This window comes from Aphis gossypii, chromosome 3 (genome assembly GCF_020184175.1).
Source record: "Aphis gossypii isolate Hap1 chromosome 3, ASM2018417v2, whole genome shotgun sequence".
Lineage (NCBI taxonomy): Eukaryota > Metazoa > Arthropoda > Insecta > Hemiptera > Aphididae > Aphis > Aphis gossypii.
Window position 1 is genome coordinate 38,931,929 of NC_065532.1, and position 21,128 is coordinate 38,953,056.

Sequence of the window (21,128 nt, forward strand, 5' to 3'; positions counted from 1 at the left end):
CATGAAGGAGAAATTACGAGGACGACGTTGCTATATAATATCTCTACTTGGCAAGAAATGGTGGCGCCGCGTAAAATTCCGAACCAGTGGCAGTCGTAATCAGACACTCGTTGAAACAGTCGCTAATGTGCGTTCGCGCGCCAATGGATTACCAGACACCAACTTACCTAAATAGTAACAGTGATAATAATTTTATAAGTACCATAAATAATATTAAGTGATATCGGTTAGTTTATAACCCCCACAGTCCACATTTTAGAATACGTTTTTCATTTTTTAAATTGAATAAATACATAATGACCACTAATATGAACCGATGGAAAGGCAAAGTGGCGTTAGTTACTGGCGCCAACGGAGGTATAGGCATGGCAATCACTAAAAGACTGTTGGATTTGAACCTTGCAGTCGTGGCCATTGATAAACAGACTGAACTCTTGTTGGTAAGTATTCACACTAATTAAACTGTGGAAGCTTGCTTAATAATTTAAGATGAATTCCTTGTATAATATATATTATATTATATTTATACTAGGACTAATAGGTATACAGTAGAGATCCGTAACCTTCTTTACGTAATTGATAATTTATTTTTATATACAAAATATAGACACCTGAAATCTCACATTTATATTAATTGAAAATGTGTTGGGATGTTAAAAGTTTATCATATAAATCATTAGGCACCTACTTGGTATACTCCGTTTGCAGTGTTTGCACACAAGTTACCGGATGTATGTCATCAAAAAATGTTAATTAGGTAGGTAGGTACTTGAAAAAATCTAAAGCGACTTTAATGAACTTTTGCGCTACCACCCAACGAACTACTAATTAAGTATTTAATATGTTTATTGTTCATCTTATTACTATACTAAATTTGCAGTTATATGTGAAACAATATAGATAACGAGTTAAAATAAACAACATAGAATAGGTTAACATGTATTGCATAATTTTCGGCGTCGCCAAAACGGCAAAATATCTATCGCCGATACTGCAGCGCCGAAAAGTCCTATTCCCGTAATTTTAACTGAAACAATATTTTCATTAGCTTTGCATACTGCATTATAATTCAGTAGTTCTATGTCAGTATATGAATTTATTAAAGAATTTTATTATCTATGGACAATTGACAACAACATTATTGTTATTGATAATAGATACAATTAGAAATAATATAGCTTACAATTTGGTATTTATTAAATAAAAGTAAATTTAAAATAAAAATACAAAATTAACGTAATTTGTTCAGTGTTAGAAATTATTGCCGAAATTCTTGGTATCAAAATGCATTCCATTATTTCAAAATTCAAAACTAATTTTTATAAATTATTTCTATAACAAGTATACCAACTTTTTATTTAAATATAAAAAATTGAAATATTGTACTTTTATAAAAGTTCTGTTAAATGTTCTATAAATTAAAGTAAATCGGTATTCGGTTGGGAATTTGGGATACATATAACTTGTATCTATGTAGAATTTAATCAAGGCACATACTTTTAGACCCTTAAAATAATTTTAAAAAAAATATAGACACCAATATTTTTCATATATTAATAGAATTATCGAAAATTAATACAAACAAAATTTGTTAAGAAATTGAGTAGGTACCTACTTATATAAATAATAAGTTATTTATTTTTAATTTAAATATTTAAAACTTTTTACTATATAATATTACATTATTTACAAATTACAAGATACCAACAACTTCGAAATATGTAATGAATTAGTAACTAGGTATCTACTGATCCTACTGTCTATTATAATTTATAATGAACAGCAATGTTAAAAAATAAAAATAAAATAATGGAAAGTAAAGATATACTTAATTATTATATTATTTTTATAATTTGTTATCACTTATCATATAATTTTTATATGTGGATACATCAACACTTTACTGATATCGGTTATGACATCTTATGGCTTATGCCTTCTTGTTGGATAACCGGTTAAACGCAATACGTTTGAGTTACTACAATATTTCATCGTAACCATTTTGATTTGCATGCCAAATTTTTATTATGTCAAGGATAAAGATCAATAAAAAAACCATTAGTAAAACACGTGTCAAATGTATATTTAGGGAGTAATACGAAATTCATTTTGGTCCCCTGCGGCAATAGGGCTCACGCTCAAATGAACGGGTTTCTATACTTACGTAAGCCACGTATAATATTCTGTGTGCACGCGTCGTGTATATCGAGAAAAAGTAAAATCTATCTTGAAAGAATCTGGTTCCATCGCTCTTCTTCGTTTCATTTTTATAATATTATATGGTGCTGTTTCAATGTTTGTATAACATAAACCAGATATCTGTTATAGTGGTTACTACTTACTAGTTACCACAAACAACCTATATGGCTATATGGTTATTGGCTGTATGTATATATACCTACTCTATATATTATGTTATTGCCTATTGGTACATATTAAGTTAGCATAGATTCCTATATTAGTATATTATGAAGGGTAAAATTGCGAATAATAATAGTAATAATTGTGAATTACAATGTACTTACATACATAAAGAATAAAATAAATGTAACAATGTTAAGTAATGATTTAATAAATTAGGTGTATATATTATTTTGATTTACAAAAACAATTATCTATTTAAAAATAACAGTGATACAAAGAACATGATCCTATATGGACTAGTCAACTATCTAGGTAATAGTTATTATAGGTATACAGTATTTTATAATATATTATGTACTTATACATTTAATTATTTATTTATAGTTAATTGAAACTGTTATAAGACAATAATTAGGTTATAAATTAGATAAAATATGATTAAATGTAAGTATAGACACACACAAGACACATTAATTTTATACTTTAGTAATAGTTAACTTAGTATTTAAGCTAGGTACTTACCTATATTGGGTATATTATAGATTACATATTCACATATTATATTAGACAGAATTATTGTTGATTGATCACATATTGGCTACGCTAGGTATCCATTGGCCATTAAATACCTATATTAAATCAGAGTACTGAGTACGTCGATACAACGGTGTAAAATAAAAAAACCGCGCGATCGATATAAAATAATATTATAACTAATTAGGTAACCACAATCACCATATAGGTAAAATAAGTTATATGGTAACTGGTAAGATACGTATATCGATGTGTACAGTGTGTACAGTGTATAGATACTATACATATCGGTACATCTATTTATATGGTTTCAATCAGTTCCAAAGTGAGTATTTTTGAAGCAATTCCTCAAGACCAATATGGGTGGGTGAGTGGATTTAGTGTGATACAATGTTTTTAATAATAATATTTATACTATTAGGTAAAAAAAAAACTGTAGATTAAAAGACAAAAGTTGTAGATGGCATGGGTGGTAAAATGGTAGTTGGCCTCTGGTCTAAAAATTATTCAGCACTCTATACTGGTATCAATATTTCAATATTTTCATGATAGATATAACATTAATTGTGTACGATGTTGGTTGCTTAAAAAGATATAAAAATATTATTAAAGTAATACTCATTGATCTTTGTGGAACATATTATTTACTTATAATATTCGATAAACATATTTATCTATAATTGTGTATATAGGAACTGAAAAATGAAAAAAAAACGACAAATCTCTACCCGTTAAACGTGGATCTATGTCATGAGGAAGAGATCATACGAACGTTTCAATGGGTCGAAGAAACGTTCGGTGGCGTCGACATACTCATAAACAACGCTGGTGTCGGCGGACGGTCTACACTCATAGGTAAGTGCATGCATTAAATTTATCTATCAAATGATATCAACCATACAAATATACAAAAACAAATTATTATAAACAAACATTGATACCTAGCTACCAGCAGAAACTGCTGTGTAGTAACCGAACTGTCCTCTCCGAAAATACCGTCAAAAATTTAAAATGTAATCACCTTAATTATGCTAAGCAAACAACCATACAATAAGTATAAATAATACATACAATAATTTTTACTAATGTAGGCTAATTCCTTTGTTATCGAAGCCTTCATAATTAATAAATACAAAAAATTTTAAATACAATAGGTAGCGCATACTATAGGTATATTGTTATGATGGTGTATGAACGGGGTGGTTCAGCCGATACAGGATATAGCTATGCACGTGAACCACCACTGTTCTTATATAGTTTATTATTATTATAGCGATAGACTCGACAGTCGACTAGCCAAATAGATTATAAAATTTGTTATTTGTTGTAGTTATGATAAACAATATATAATGGAGTAAAATATATATAGGCAAGAGGGAAAGAAAAAAAATAATTTTTTTTATAGGAAGTACCACTTATGAACTATAATAAGTCTACGCATTAATGGAGTATGCTTCTGTCTTGTGTTCCATAATATATCCACGGAACTAACACTTTAATTAGGTACTACACGTAATACAAATTAAGATGATATTTCTGTTTGTAAGATATTATTCCCAAGAAAGTTTTTTGATAAGTTTGCAGTAAATAAAGATACTCACGCATGATCGGTACATTCGGTAGGTATATAGCCGTAATTATAACTAATTTTTTTTTTGAATGGGTAGCTAATAGCTATAACTCCATAAATAATTTAATTCAAACAGAATTATGAAGGGCTACACCTGTAGTATACCGTTCATATATGTAAAAAATAATTTTTAATGTATAATACATTTATAGGTAGGCACTACCCACTAGTCATAATTAATAATACAAATAATCGAAAACATAACATATAGGTCATGCAAAGGTATTTAAAACATCGTTGTCTATATAAATATCTCTATTTTTATGTTCATTATATAGCCAAATAATAAATTGATCTGTAAAGTTGAAAATATATGTCACATGCCATTGAGCTATATAGATAATAGTTGATAATATTAAATCCACTAGAAACGCCATTTTAAAAAAGTTATTGAATATACCTATCTTTACATCATGTAATATTATAATTTATATTGTATTAGTAAATTCAAAATAAGGTACCTTAGGTATATATAATAAAAAAAAAATATATATATTATAATATAATGTAATATATCGTAAATATATTTACGATTAATAGGTAGATACCAATAAACATAAATATTATAAGACAAACAATTACCCATATAGATATACTCTTATAAATTTAAATATAAATACTTAATACCTACCTACATAATTTTTAAGTCAAACTCCTTTATAATAATCAATATAAATAATAAACTTTCTAGTTTTTAAAGTTTCTTTATAGTTAAATTTAAGGAAATTATCCACACTAGTAGAAATCTGAAGATTATCGTCTAAATCAGTGATGTCCAACCTTTTTTCTTTGGCGGGCCACTTTGGTACACAATTATCTTTAAGCGGACCATCAAAAATAAAAGTACGAATAATCTCAATCTCAATCTAACAATATAATGTTATTACACGCATACTACATAATAGTGTACAATACATAAATAGGTGCATATTGGATATACATTGATCTGTACACTGTATGCTATTTAAAGTGCACTGGTGATGTCGATATTAAATCGTAAAATTTATAATTGAAAAATGAAAATGTCCGATAGAAAAAATCGCTAATACAATATGATAAAAAATTCTTTTATTAAAAAATTTTAATGGGCAACTTTTATATCTTCTCGGGCCACATGTAACCCGCGGACCGAGGGTTGGGCACTACTGGTCTAAATTTATTTTTTTTTTGGAGGGGGGTTAGGAGGTTGTAGCTATTTTAACTTTTATAGGGGGAGTTACTCCATCCTCTCTAATCTCTATGAAAATATACATGTATGGCAGCCGAAATGTCAGATAGGCATAACATAATAACGATATTTGATATACCTAACAAGTACTTAATTTATTAAATGGGTAAACAATGATAAACGAATTATCAGAACAGTAAAATAAAAGTTAATCAACTCGTCGATCGTTGATAATTTAAAATAATTTATTAAAAAATAAATTACATTGTGCATTGTTCAATGACGCTACTAAGTATTCAGGTCGGGACTTCGGGAGTGAGTGCGGCATTAAGTTAAGAGTAAGCGAAATTAATGTTACATACCTTATAGCTACTGCAACACTACAAATTGCAATATGAAATATTTAACACGCACGTGTTATAATAATATAATTATATATAGGTACTATTAAAATGTGAATGTATATATGGCTATATGAAGTTGCATCACTTTTCGAAAATAATGTCACTACTTATTACTAGGTTTTAGCTACACCGGTGTATGTTTTTTACAATTTATAGGTAAATGAGTTTTGATGATAATAATAATAATAGGTATGTTCATATAAATGTGTTTAAAGATTAATGTTTAAAAAACTTTAATACGAGTAAAATGATTAATGTTGTGTGCAGTAGGTACCTATCTAACCTATCTATATTGTATTACGTAGTACCATAACATACCACTTATTGGATTCATAATGAACTTATCTCAAATAGGCTGGTCTCTATTTACACATTACACGTATACATAGGAAAAATTCAGCTAATGGACTTATTACATGGGTCAGTATGTATTTTTCGTCCATTTATAACCTAACCGATTTTACAGTCACATATTTAGTACACATATTTTAAAGTCAAATTTATTTTAAAACATTTTTGAAAAAAAAAATACATTTGATGTATATTAATAAATATTTATTAGTATAGGTAAATAGCCAAATTAAAGTTTTTACTTCAATGCATACCTGATGGATGTATAATATTTTACTCATAAGTTTTGAACCCATTTTACCTTATTGACTCATTTTAATTAGGTTAGGTTTGGTTAAATGGTAAACACTCAGATACTCTAGTCCCAAAGTGAAGTGTATAACAAAGTAACAGTAAAATATATTTTACAATTATTTTATACGTACCTATACAATGTATTATGTACTACTACCAACATAATACAGAGATACACAATATAATTTAATACAACATTTTACATTTTAACATTTAATATTTTAAATTATTACTTACTCAGTCATACTAGGTGTCTAAATTATATATAGTTGCCAATGAGCAATGGTACCTACTATATTACATTATCACTACACACTATATAGTGATACATTTATTCAAAAACCATCGTCAAACGCTCTGTTACCTATATCAAATTTAAAAAAAAAGTTCACGAGTTATGTTTAGATAGTTACCTATACGAATATTACACAATAGACGAGAATACATTTTGTACTATACCTACATAATTTGCTAATATCTTGGTATTTCTGAAGAAATACGTCATGTTTTGATTACATACCTATAATGGTATTTGATTAAAAATCTTAACTAAAAAATATAATAGCCACAAATAATTATAGAATCGTTTATAATGATTGCGATTTATCTGCAAGTATTACCTGCAATGGCATCTACTGAAACCAAATTATAATAATAATTATAATGTATTGCTCTACAGTCTACAATACTGTTTATTCTCCACCTGTTATACTACATAGTCATTGGGTGGATATACCGTACTAAATAATTAAGTTCGTATAAAAGTTAGTAATGAAAAAACGAAATTATTGTGAGATATTGCCATGTTAATAACTGGTGAAAGGTTAGGGTACTCTAAATTCATTATTTTTTGTCCTACATAACCATTATGCTATATTTATGTATTATATTTCGGCACCATCGATATATCATATAATAATACGTGATACAATAAGTATATTATATTATTCTATAGGTACCTACATATTATGTTGTAGGTTATCAGATATTTATTTATATATTAACTTTGTACCAACTGTCGCCAATATTATGGCAATTTTTGCGTCATAAAATGTTTCATAACTTGTTTTAATAGAATATAAGCACTCAATAAAATTAATATATTGGGTATATACCTAGGTCCTAGGTATATATAAAAATATAAACATGCAGTTAAATGGCCATACATAAATAGATAATTTATTAATGACTGGGAATAAAATCCAGTACCAGATTTTAGCTAGTTAGGTAGGTAGATACCTCTACTAGACACCGAAAAACATCTAACACAAGCATGAGTGATGAGTTATATTATTATTATAACTAAAATAAGAAGTACCTACAATATATTGTGTTGAACATGAGAAGATAGAAACTTGATGAACCTTAATAACCAACTAGTGAAGGCAAATTCATTTAAACGTAGAAAAATAAAATTTTCATAAAAATCATAAATAATAAGTAGGTATTATAGGATATCCAACTATATATAGGTAATTATTTAGTAAATAATATTATTTAAGTACCTATGACCGACCTATCATTTTGATAACCATTCAATTCTTAAAATGTCATGAGGTACGTTCAGCAGATCTGACAGAATTCAGCCTGGCATGACGTATATTTAAAATTTAAATCCTAAAAGCATTGGTTTTGTATAAGAACATAATGTCATAACGTCTATAACTTATTGTGCTCACGTAGCAGAAAATCTATATAGTGCCAATTGGTCTAAATGGTATATTATCTATAGGTATACTAATATTTTAAAATACTTTAAAGTTTAAATTATTATTAAAATAAATAATACTTTAACTAGGTTGTACTGGTCGTAGGTAAATAGAAAATAGTATAATAGGTATATAATACAGTTAATAATAGGTATAATTATAAATTAGGCCATTGATGTAAATATTGGTGTGTTAAAATGATAGGTATTTACCTATCGATGTTTTATGTTATAGATACCCTTTAGATAAACATTTTAACATTGCAAAGCACAGGTGGTCAAAAATAAAATTCTTATTTTTAATAATTATGTATTATTATCCAGAGGACACAACTATAAAAATTCTCAATAATAGTTAAGTGACAATTATCATGGTAGATTAACTATAAAAAAAACGGTGATTTTAAGTATTATTAAAAAAAAAATAGTTAATACTTCTATAGACTAAAAGTTTACCAATTATAAATCAATTATAACTAATTTATAATTGATAATATCTTTAGGTATTCTGTTAGTTTATTAATTTATAATTGGCTTTTTAACAAAATATCTGTATTTGTTTTAGTAAGAAAAAAAATTGTTTATTACATATTAAATATGTATTGTCTTTTTAATATAGATGGTACTGTATCGGAATGGAAAAGAATATTGGATGTTAATGTAATAGCGTTAAGTGTTTGTTCACGTGAGGCAGTTAGATCCATGAATAGTCGCAACTTAGAAGACGCTCACATTATTCATTTGAGCAGGTAAAAAAAAATAAATAAATAATGTACCATTAACTTTACTTTGATACAGTTTATTTAACTGTTTACGTATAGTAATCTGGCGCATTATGTTCCTTCATATGGCCCGTTCCACTTCTATTCTGCGACTAAACACGCTGTACGAGCACTCACGGAAGGGTTGAGGCAAGAATTAAGAGCATTGAAAAGTCCAATCAAGGTCACGTGTCTTAGTCCGGGTCTAGTGAAATCATCAATTTTCAAAAATTCATTAGGAGAAAGCTTTGATAAACATTTATATGAAGCGTACCCCAGTATTTCTCCAGCAGATGTAGCATCTACCATTGAATTTATATTAGCCACTCCTCCACACGTTCAAGTAATATAATTTCTCACAATTTTATTTTTTTATTAATGAATTGTTAAAATTTTTTGATTTAAATACACTTGTTATGTTCAAAAGAATTTTTTTAATATTCATAATATTATCATTAATAAATACAACCATTCAATTCAGCTTATTTATTATTTCAACATTTAAAAAATGTATATTTTCATATTATTGCCAGATATTATTTACTTATATTTATAAGTAAATAGTTTATACATTTAAAACAAATTATGTTAGGAAACTATTTTTATTTATTTTAATTTTGGCCTTCATAGAACCATTATAAAATAATATTCCATAAAAAGTACAATAATTCTGGAATCAAACAACAACCTTCTCTTAGATATTGCAATTTAGGCTCATTAATTCTTAAAAACTAACACAATTTTCATACAATGGATTTAAAAATACATTTTACTTTCACTTATTCATATAGTGATATACAAAATTCCTCTATGTAATAATTGCAATCACTCAAAAATGTATAATATATAAATATATATGGTTTTTTTTCATATACATATAATATAAAATACAAATAATGCAAATGATTTATTAATTGAAAGAAATGACGATTGTTTCAGTAAATAATAATAATAATAATAATAGCAATAAAAAAAAGAAAGAACAGTATAAAATGGTTTTTCAGAGAAAAAATATATATGTATATATAAATATATACACACAAAATTATAAAAAAATAAAAATGATTCATAAAATAATATAACTCATAATGTAAGGAAAACAATACAATTAATGGATGATTACAATCTACAAATGTCTTCTGTACAGTGATTGATTTTAGTTAAGTAAAATGTAAATTTAAAGTGAAAATGTATAACAATACAAGAATAAATCGTATACTATAAAATATAATATATAATATAAATGTTATCACAGTCACAACACAGAAGACTAATAATTAACATATCTTGCAAACACATTAGTTGGCATAAAAAACATTTTACGCGTTAAAATAAATACAAAGCTTTAATTAATCATAAAAATGTTAACTATTGGAGAATCATTTTCTAAAATGTTCATACATCAGAAAATAATAAATATTCAATGTACAATTTTTTAATAGTTTAATAGTAAAACAATTTGTTTCAGGTGCAAGATATTATCATCAAACCTATAGGTTCAGAGGCGTGATTTAAATGATCTTCAAATCACAAGCACTATATTATGTCATAAGATTTATCTCAAAATAAAATAAAAATGTATTAGTAAATAATATTTTTCATTAAAATACAAAGTCTATGGTTTCTAAATATAAATATGTATAAATAATATATACATACTATACATATACATATAAGAAAAAGAAAAAAACAATAATAAAATAATGATTCTTAATATTACAATATTTTACTTGATATTTACAAAAAAAAAAAAAAAAATAAAAATATTAAATCAATATTAGTTAGGTGAAAACAAAATAAACATTGATGTTCATATGATAATTTAAATATGTAAATAAAGTAAATCACAGTTACTAAACTCGTTCGTGCTATTTAGTTAAGTTATTTTGTAAGTGATATCCTTAGATGTTAATGTTATTTGTAAAAATGTTTATTTTGGGTTTTATACAACAACCAAGAGTTCAATCACATGTATTCATTGATTTTATTACCAGCTGATATAAGTTAAGCATACATAAAATAAATATATGTATACAGAAAATCTAAACATTAATAAAGTTCGTTTTTCCTCTCTTTGTTGTTATTTTTTTTTTTAATTTCAATTTTACCATACTAATCCAATTAAATAATGAATTATCCTGTAGTGAGCATATGACGATGCAATAAAAAATAGATGTAATATAAGGAACCTTACGCAATCCTGTTGGATGACAGCTGTTTGACGTGATCCTTTGTGACTGGGGAATTCACCAGTAGAATAGAATGTTTCTAGAAGACGTTCTTTTTCTTCCCAACGATCAAACAACCATTTAGTCATTTCTTCTTGTTCTCTAGGAACCTGAACATTTCAATTTATTATAACATTTATAACTAATACATTCAAATTGTTATTTTTAAAAATCAACATACAAGTGAACTGGGAAATAATCTATAGTACATATGTGTACGGCAAGCTCTTCTTTGACCCATAATGATAGTAGGTAAATCTAAAGGTCTTCCTTCAGAATATGCAACTGTTATATCCAAAATCCATGCTAATTTATCGGTATTCTCATCTACAATAATGTATTAAAATAAAATTAGAATTGGATTTTATGCTAGTAAATATAATATTTTTTTAAACTAAATATGAATATTAGATATATCATGATACATTTTACTATACTGAAATAGTGAAGTCAACAAAATCATTTTTTACAAACTATATTTAACAGTTTTTAAAAAAATAATTAATAATTATAAATATTTTTATATAATAATTTATAATATGAATACACAAGTACATAAAAATTAATATTGCTTACTAAATTCGGTATTATTGTTAGTCACACCACCATATTTTGTTTGTTTTGGTGAAAGTTCATCAATGATAGCTGAAAAAGCTCCTAATCTTGGTAACGTAACATGTTCTAATAGAGGTAAATTGTTTTTCTGTGCATACCTTAAATTAATAATTATTAATCAGTATTTAATTGCTCAATAATTAAATTATTTAATTAATTTACCTTTGACTTGCTTCTCGTCTTTTTCTTAAAAATCCACCTTCTGGAAATAAAATAATTAATTTTCTCTGGCGAGGCAAATATGATCCACGAATATGAGTCCTTAATTCTTTAACAGCTTGTTCTCTTTGATCTTTACCCTAATAAAAATTAATTAATGAACAATTGATTTGTTTCAAGTTTAAAAGAACGAAAAAAAAACAACACTTACCGATAAGATAAAAAAATCCTGATGTATAATAGAAACAATACCAAAATTAGTAAACTTGAATATCCTGTCCATGATCCACATAATATTGGGCAACACTCCAGCCTTGGAATTAAAATTTGTCATCAGCATTGGCACATCTGCTGTAGATTGATGATTAACTAATACTAGTGTACGATCATTCAAACATAATCTAATATCATCACCCATTTCAACAACTATAAAAAAATAAACAATACATTTAAATATATTTAATTAACTGAAATAAAGAACAAATCAAATATTTTATGTTTTAAAATTAGTCAGTTTTATTAAAAGTAATTTAACAAGAGTTTCCATTAAAAAGAATATTTACAGTTTATATTTATAACTTATATTAACACAATAGAAAAATTAAAAAAATAATGAACTGAAACAAAATAAACATGAAAACATAAGAGAGAACAACAAAGCATTTCTGAGATAATAGGCAAAATATTGAGCCGAAATGAGAGTATTTAAAAGTGATGAATTTTTATGTAATATAGGTAATAAAAGATTATACTTACTGTCATAACCAGCTGACCAAGACCACATAGAAACCATTGCTAAGAGCCAATGGAAAAATAAGCCTTCAAGTTTCCAATATAGATTTGGATGAATCTTCCGTAAAGGAAAAAATATGATCATCCAAACACAGTATGTTGGTATACAATAAATGTTGTTAATGAGTACAAACAATATTCGGATGATAACTTTGCAAGTTACAGTAGCTCTAAAAATATAAATTATTTTAATTTAAAATCAAAAATATTTTTATAAAAATATAAAATTCAAATACATTATGTTAAGTTGTGCCATTTTTTGTTTTATTGAAATTTTAAACAAAAACTATATTTTAATAATTAAGGAAGACGTAATGATAAGTGAAAGGAGAAAAAGAGAGTACATGAGAAAATACATTATTGATTGGATAGAGAAATATTAATAGAGTAAGAATTAGTGAAATATTGAGACTTTATGAGAGGTAGATAATATTTTGTTAAAACAGTACTAATCGCAAAAATTGTTATTTTTTTATAATTAAAGTTAAAATTAAATAAATTATAATACCTAATATTAAATATTATAAATTTTTGCAGTGTAAAACTGTAGTTTATCATGTGTTTTAAATTAGACAAAAATGTCATTTTTATATTTTTAAATAATGAAAAGATAAATTAATAGTTTATCTGTCTAATAATAGAGATTACATTTGTGACAAAGATAAAAAAGAAAACAATTGAATAGTTTTGATTCTTTTTTTTATAATTAATCAAGTTTAATATTTAATATTTCAATCAGTTTTGAGTTTAATACAGAGAAATGTTTTTTTCTCGTTGATTATGGTTTTTAACAATTCAGATTTAATCCTTATTTATTAATTTACTGTATTAGAAAAATATCTCGTTAGTAATTTACAATTAGTAATTATCTAGAAGTAACATTGAGTAATTTTTTTAATTTATCAAAAACTAGAAGAGAAAAACAATACTATAATATTTTTAATTAGTAATTTACAATTTATACTAATGATAAACATAAGAATAAACAGTAAATCAAAATACAAAAATAAATTAAAACTATATTCTGTTCAAGTTAAGAAACACAGTCATAGGCGACCAGCTTTTCAGGTGGTTAGATAACACTCATTTGTCTACTCCTCATCGAGTTAACCATATATAAGCTCGTACACAATAATTACTGACCAACTATATGTGCTTAATTAAAAAGTATATATATATTTGTTTTATATAGCTTTCAACAAATTGAACAGAGTATAAACAGAGATAATTATTTTCAAAACAATATTTTTTCAATTGTCATTTACAAAATACTGATATTTACAACAGAAAGATAGTTTCAAAAATCATTATCAACAAAACTTTTAGAATAAGAAGTACAAATTACAAAAATAAATAGAAGATAATAGTCATGTGTATTTAAGTATAATAATATATTGAACTATTGAAGCTAGAGAATGTTTTGTAAAATACACAGAATGCCAAATAACAGTAAGTACTAAGTATATTATGATAATTTATTAATATTAATAAAATACCTAATATAATCATATAATTATCATACAATATAATTATTCTTATCACTTGGGTTCTAGCCGTGAAAATAAAATAATTATTTAAAGATTATTAAGGAACAACTACATTAATACATTATCCTCTAGAAAACATAAATAAATTAAATAAAACATAATTTTAATTTTTAATTTAATTGTTTCAAACAATATACTTCAAGGTTTTTTATGTTTGGTAGGTATATAAAACATTAATAACAAGCTCATTCAGATCAATATTAATAAATAATAAGACTGAACACAAATTATTATGAAACAATTATTAGGTTTGAAAAAAATATATCGAATTGAAGCAAATGTATGTTTAAAGTTAGACTTCGTGTATAAATGAATATAAATACAAGTAGAATGAATTTGAAAAGCATTGAATAACAAATTGATTTTATTTATTATTGTATAAAATATTAAAATGTATTTATTTTGTATATAGAAATTAAATAGAATTATCATAATAGATAACGATAACATAAAATTTAGTTACTTAATCAAAAAACAATTAAACAAGTAATTTGACAATTTAATCTAAAACAAATTAGTTTAGGGGCCATTACATTAAATATTAATTATTATCCAATTTTCAGAAAATCAAAATATTACAATTTAATTACTAAATATCATAGTATCGATATAAATGAAGAATAAGTTCTTAAGTATACTTTAAATTAAACTGTAAAAAAATTAGGAATTATTATTAGAAAATTTAAAGTGTTTCATAATCACAAAATTAAGTATTTAAATTATAATATGTATACTTAATACTTTAAGATAAAATGTACATTTATTGTATGACAGGGATAGTCAGCTTAAGAATAGTGAGCTGTATAATTTAACAAAAAAATATGTAATAACAAAGAGTAAGAAAATAAAAGAAAACAATAAAAATGTATTACCTACAAAAGAAATGAATATGTGACAAATATGTTACGTTGAATTAGATATTAACTAAAAATTAAAAAATAATTATGTATTTAAATAGGTAATAGATTAAAAACACTATAATTTTTCTGAACATATTTTCTATAAATTGTAGTTGATTAAATAAATATTAAGTTTATACTTATTTAAATAATTTTTTTTTATATATAAATATAAAATATTAATAATAATTTATTAGTAAAAATATTTTGAGTCTTATAATAGACATAAGCCGTATAAGTCTTATGATACATCTGCAATTTCTTTTACCCTGCTATATAATATTGCCAGTATAATAAAACAATACTGGCTGATATCCATAATAGTTAAGTCATTAAATTACATAAATATTGGTTATTACTTAATGTTTAATAATATAATTTTATATGTATCATTACTAGAGTGATAACTTATAGTTATAACTATGATGCGAACTATAATTTATTGAAAAAACATCATCAAATATAAATTTATGTACTTTTCTTCTAATATTACATGATCTATTTTAAGTAATGAGTGCCTACAATATGTTAATTTGATTAGGGGAAAAATATCCATTGATATTACTCTACAAATATAAATACATAAGTAATAATTAACATTATTAAATTACCTAGATATTTAGATAAAAGTTCAGGTAGTTTTTCTATGATAAAATTAACCAGAAAAAATATGGGACTACATACCTACAAGTCCTTGCTCTACTTATAAACTTATCTAGAAATGAAATCTAAATCTAAATTGTTAAATTGTAAAATATAAATTTATAATTAGGATTTAGGTATTAGATTTTGTATAATTATTTTACAATTTGACTATTTGAGTAAATAATACAAAAGATATTATATTATGTTACATTGAGATAATACAGAGTAAGGTGTAATATTATCATTATGGAAAAACTTTGTAGCCCACCTTGTATATATTTAATGAGTAATTTCAATAACTTTTTCTTGCTAATTGTGTACTGTTCTTTCATGTCTAAGGAATATTCGATCCATACAATGAAATTTTTTTCTATACCTAACTTTATTCTTATAATTGTTGAAAAACATTCTTAAATAAAATATGATCTAATAATATCCACTTAAGATCAATCTAATTATACTCTAAAAAACTAAATAAATAATTAAATTAATGATTTATAATTGCATTTCATTCAACCATTGTTACATTTTGAATGACTAATACCTAACTATTGAATTAAAAAAAAATACTAAGGCAATATAAATTGTCATCAAATAAAAATAATAAACATTTAATAAAATAGATACCTAAATAATATTATTGTTAAGTAAGTACTTTGAAAGTACTCTTGATAAAATAAATAAGATTATGAAAGGCTTTAAAAATAAGATTGAAGCAATTCATTAATCATTTTTATTTTATAAACAAAGATAAGTAAATTAAAAACAATCTTATTTTAATAATATAGTTATAGGTAAAAAAAATTACCTATCTAATTATTTAAATATCTAGGTATATAATTTTATTGAATACACTTCAAAAAAGTATGAACAAGTAGATAGTACCTACCTAAAACTACAATAATTAAGATAGGTAACTATGCTGGGTTACATAAACAATTAATTAATGAACAAATAGTTAAACCGTTGATTCCTTAAACATAATTTAGGAATCATGACTATTAATTTCAATAAATAAATTATTTAGGCAATTTGGAAATAAAATTTTATAATAGATACCTAGTTTAATTTGTAAAATTTAAATACAATTTTTATGGTTTTTGTCTAGGTTTGTGTTAAAATTGGAAAATAAATTATCTTTTAAAAAAATGTATGCTTAAAAATACAAACTGTATTTTTTTTCTCTTAGTAAGAACCTACAATGTCAAATTCAAAACTAGAAAGCTACTAATATCATATCAAGAGGATGCTATACCCTCATATGTTGTCTCTGTTGGTATACTTGTTGTATGCGATATACTGCATATTACAATATACCATATTATGTGGCTACTAGGTATATGTTAATATTTAATTAAAATATCATTACATAAAGGTAATATAGAATATCATAAATATCTATAAAACTAATTATCAGAAAATATTTATTATATATTACAATATGATTTAATGTCTATTAAAAAACATTCAAACGAGTTGTCTTTAATATCATTTTTCCACCATCGTTCTCCTAAAAAATATGAGTATCAACTTGAATAAGTCAATTTACCTTTAAAAATTTATAAAAGTATTTTTTTCTGACTAGCAAACATTTAACCTAACCATTAAAAACTTTGATTGGGATTAAATTTAATTGTCACTGGTGTCGAATTGATGGGAATGATTTGGTATATTATGTGTGGTAGATGACAAGTGTACTGTAGACCACATACAACAAGAATACTATCTCTGTTTTAAAAATGTATAATAATATACCTAGGAAATTCGCTTTCAGTAATATTTTGATGTTATTTTTAATTTTTAATGCAAATCAAACTAACATCGAACTTAAATGTAAGAACATTATCTGTTGTCAGTGTATTTTACAATATTTTAATTTTTAAGAAACTTACGAGGAGGTACAATACTAAAATGCTCATAACTTGCTTAGAAATTAAAATATCATAAAAAACCAACAAGAAATCATATGTCATGTATTACAAAATAATAGCCAAAATATGTACCTAGGTGACTAAACACAAACAATTAAAAATCATGGGGTGCCAATGTTTGACATCAATTTTAAAAAAAAAAATCAACTCAAAAAATTATAAAACAGGTGAATAATAATTAAATATGAACAAGGTTACCTATTTTAGTTTTGCAAAGATAATTAAAGTGAAATACAGATTTTAATACAAATATTTGGCCTTGAAAATAACTTTAATCCTACCTATATTTTACCTATTTATTTGAATTATTATAATTATTGTAATACACAAAAAACATTGAAAATAAAATAAATTTCTTTCACTTTTAAAAGAACTATTTAGTATACCTACATACCATTTAAAAATATATAATTTATTTAGATTGATAAATTCATAGCAACAACTTGAGAGTTTTGTATCTAACACTGTTCTCTTTAAAAAGTAATAATATAAATTTAAAATACCTAAGTAGGTGGGTACACATAGATCCCAAATTGTACCTACCTAAAGAAAAAAAAATTTATTTTTGTCAAATTTAGTAAGGAAATGTTAATCACGCTTATGCCTACTTAGGTATATGACAATAAAAGTAACAAACCCAAAAACAAGGATGGATAAATAATTTCAATAAAACATATCAATGATGACTAATAATTGATAATAAACCTAATTATTTTGCAATAAAGTAGTGCACACTATAAAATATAAATGTATTCAATTCCAAGTCATTTTCTATACAAATATCAAATTCTAAGTAAGTCACGGCTGTCTATGTAAAGTTAATTTCTGTAAATTGAAACAACCAAAAAATATGTACAAACCTGTAACCAAATTTTTTCAGCCGTCCGTCTGGCATCTCTATGCTTAAGTCGGTTTTCATGTCGATTACACCATGCGAAAAAAAATTTCAAAAAGCGAAAACGGAACGTTAAACTGGAGTTGCTAGATGTTGATGGCACACACGTCGGTTCGTTTCAAATATTATTATATTAAAAAAAAAAACGAAATACAAAGTCACAACAGTCGTATACTCGAACAGGCGCGTGTACTCGCACGAGGGGAGAGGCACTACCGCCCAACGAACAAAAAATTGGCTTGCCGACAGCCGCAGCTCACATCGTTTTCACTCTTCGAACGTCTGGGGACTATGGGTGGGAGGAATGACGAGCGGGTGGTAACGCGTGCCGGATAACGTGTCGTTTGAGAAAAGTTTTTTACGCTCAAGAGGTGGTCGGAGAAGTGGAATACGATTCAAGCAGTTTCGGGTCGTAGGGGTTGTTAAAACTTTCGATGAGAGGAGCACTTTCGGGTGTAATTCACTAGGAACAAGTAATGACAGTAAAAGTGCAGGCTGGCCTGACCACAAACCGTCAAATAGTTTTATCAACGACGAGCACTGAGCACTATGTACAAAGTACTGAACTACTGACTACTGAGTAACTGAGTAATGAGTATCGAAAATAATTAAAACGTATTATCTACAAAATATAACATATAGGTACTACTATAACCGTGCAGACTAAAATAAATGACCTTAACGTTAACATTTAACACACTTTAACAACCGCGCGACCGGTAGCTGATACCTGCTACCGTGGTAACCCACCAGACAGCAGCCACCAAATTTTTTTTATTGGTGATTATTGTTGGTCTCATTTGATTGGTTCGTTGGATAATTATAAGTGATAACCATTGAACTCTTTAATATGATAATGTTATCAGAGTTCAATGGCGAAACCATATTCGAGTATAATATTATATTACTCTATAATGCAGCAGCTCTTGAGCTCTATGCCTCTAATCTCTATGGGCGAAACCCAAAAATGGTGACTAACTTACTGACAACATAGAATACATTTTATTTTGTCATGATAGAATATTAAAATGGAAAATAAAAACTAGACAAGGCAAGCCGTCGCCCGTCAGCCGACAACCGCGGGTTTAATATATTTAGGATCTTTACATCCGTAAAAACAGTATCTATTAATTAGTTTGGCACTTACTATACTAGTATAGTGTACACTGTACAGTCTATTTTATAATCAATATTCAATGGTATTAATATAATATATTATATTATGTATGATAATTGACTGTATAATATATTGAATTGTCTTATAATCATTATATATGCTCAACAGTCTACACATAATTTTGGTATTTTTATGATTATTGTCCGTTGTCCATTCTGTAAGTCTACTACATCTAGTACTGGTTCTTTAATAATATCGAAGTCCACGGTAACGATTATGAGTTGTGTGGTAGTAAATGGAAAATGGAATCTATCCACAACAGTGGTGAAGACTTAAGACGTAAACTGTAAAGTGTGAATAAATAACAGTTTGGTCAGTGGTCCAGACGACTACGACTCAGACGTAAATACGTGATGTTGATGTAGTGGTACCTATACATAATTGTAGAACTCGAGTCCAGAATCCATTCCTACTGTTCCTGGCAGTCAACACCAAATTTAAAAGTTATATTATGAAAATAAATTTTAATCTATCGTAATTCAGTCAATTTTTATTTTAAAGCCATGTAGTTAAGAAGTAATTTTATTATGTATTTTTAAAAATGCATCAACCTAATATATCTAAAATAGACGTTATCTATTTATAAAAATACCAAAATTTACTGCGTACATTATTAGGTATGTAACAATTATTTCAATGTTATACGCTATACGCATACATGAATATTAGAGTAAAAGTTTGAAATGTTCTTATAAATATGATTTAAGTACCAATTGGTAACTACCTAGTTTTTAAAAAAATCTCCGGTTCAATGTAATGATGTTAACTCTTAATAACTTAGTATAGGTAACTTGAAAAAATGAACATGCTATAGACAGTTAGTACCATACTAACCAAAATAAAACATTAACTATATGCAAATACTTTAAAGGAATCATTACTCATTAGATATTTGCTTAAGTACTCACTCATCAGTAATGACTATTAACTACTGACTAATGAGAAATGACCCCTTTGGCTCTTTATCATGGAAATATACGATCACGTACATTATTTATATCACAATTTTATCATTGAACAATTATT

At 25.7% G+C, this 21,128-nt stretch overlaps 2 protein-coding genes across 2 annotated transcripts; one reads left to right on the forward strand and one right to left on the reverse strand.

Annotated features, from left to right (window-relative positions):
* The first annotated feature begins 97 nt into the window (after nucleotides 1-97).
* Nucleotides 98-11,287, forward strand: LOC114121527 (dehydrogenase/reductase SDR family member 11-like). The gene is made up of 5 exons (XM_027983920.2): nucleotides 98-440; nucleotides 3,591-3,753; nucleotides 9,073-9,202; nucleotides 9,275-9,557; nucleotides 10,683-11,287. Exons 1-5 carry the CDS (start codon nucleotides 297-299, stop codon nucleotides 10,722-10,724), a joined length of 762 nt encoding a protein of 253 aa, XP_027839721.1. The 5' UTR covers nucleotides 98-296; the 3' UTR covers nucleotides 10,725-11,287.
* On the reverse strand, nucleotides 9,686-19,607 carry LOC114121512 (acyl-CoA:lysophosphatidylglycerol acyltransferase 1-like). Its single transcript, XM_027983898.2, has 7 exons — nucleotides 18,891-19,607; nucleotides 12,973-13,178; nucleotides 12,428-12,642; nucleotides 12,220-12,356; nucleotides 12,019-12,155; nucleotides 11,624-11,769; nucleotides 9,686-11,552 (listed from the first exon to the last, which is right to left on the reverse strand). Exons 1-7 carry the CDS (start codon nucleotides 18,947-18,949, stop codon nucleotides 11,319-11,321), a joined length of 1,134 nt encoding a protein of 377 aa, XP_027839699.1. The 5' UTR covers nucleotides 18,950-19,607; the 3' UTR covers nucleotides 9,686-11,318.
* Nucleotides 19,608-21,128: the final 1,521 nt, after the last annotated feature.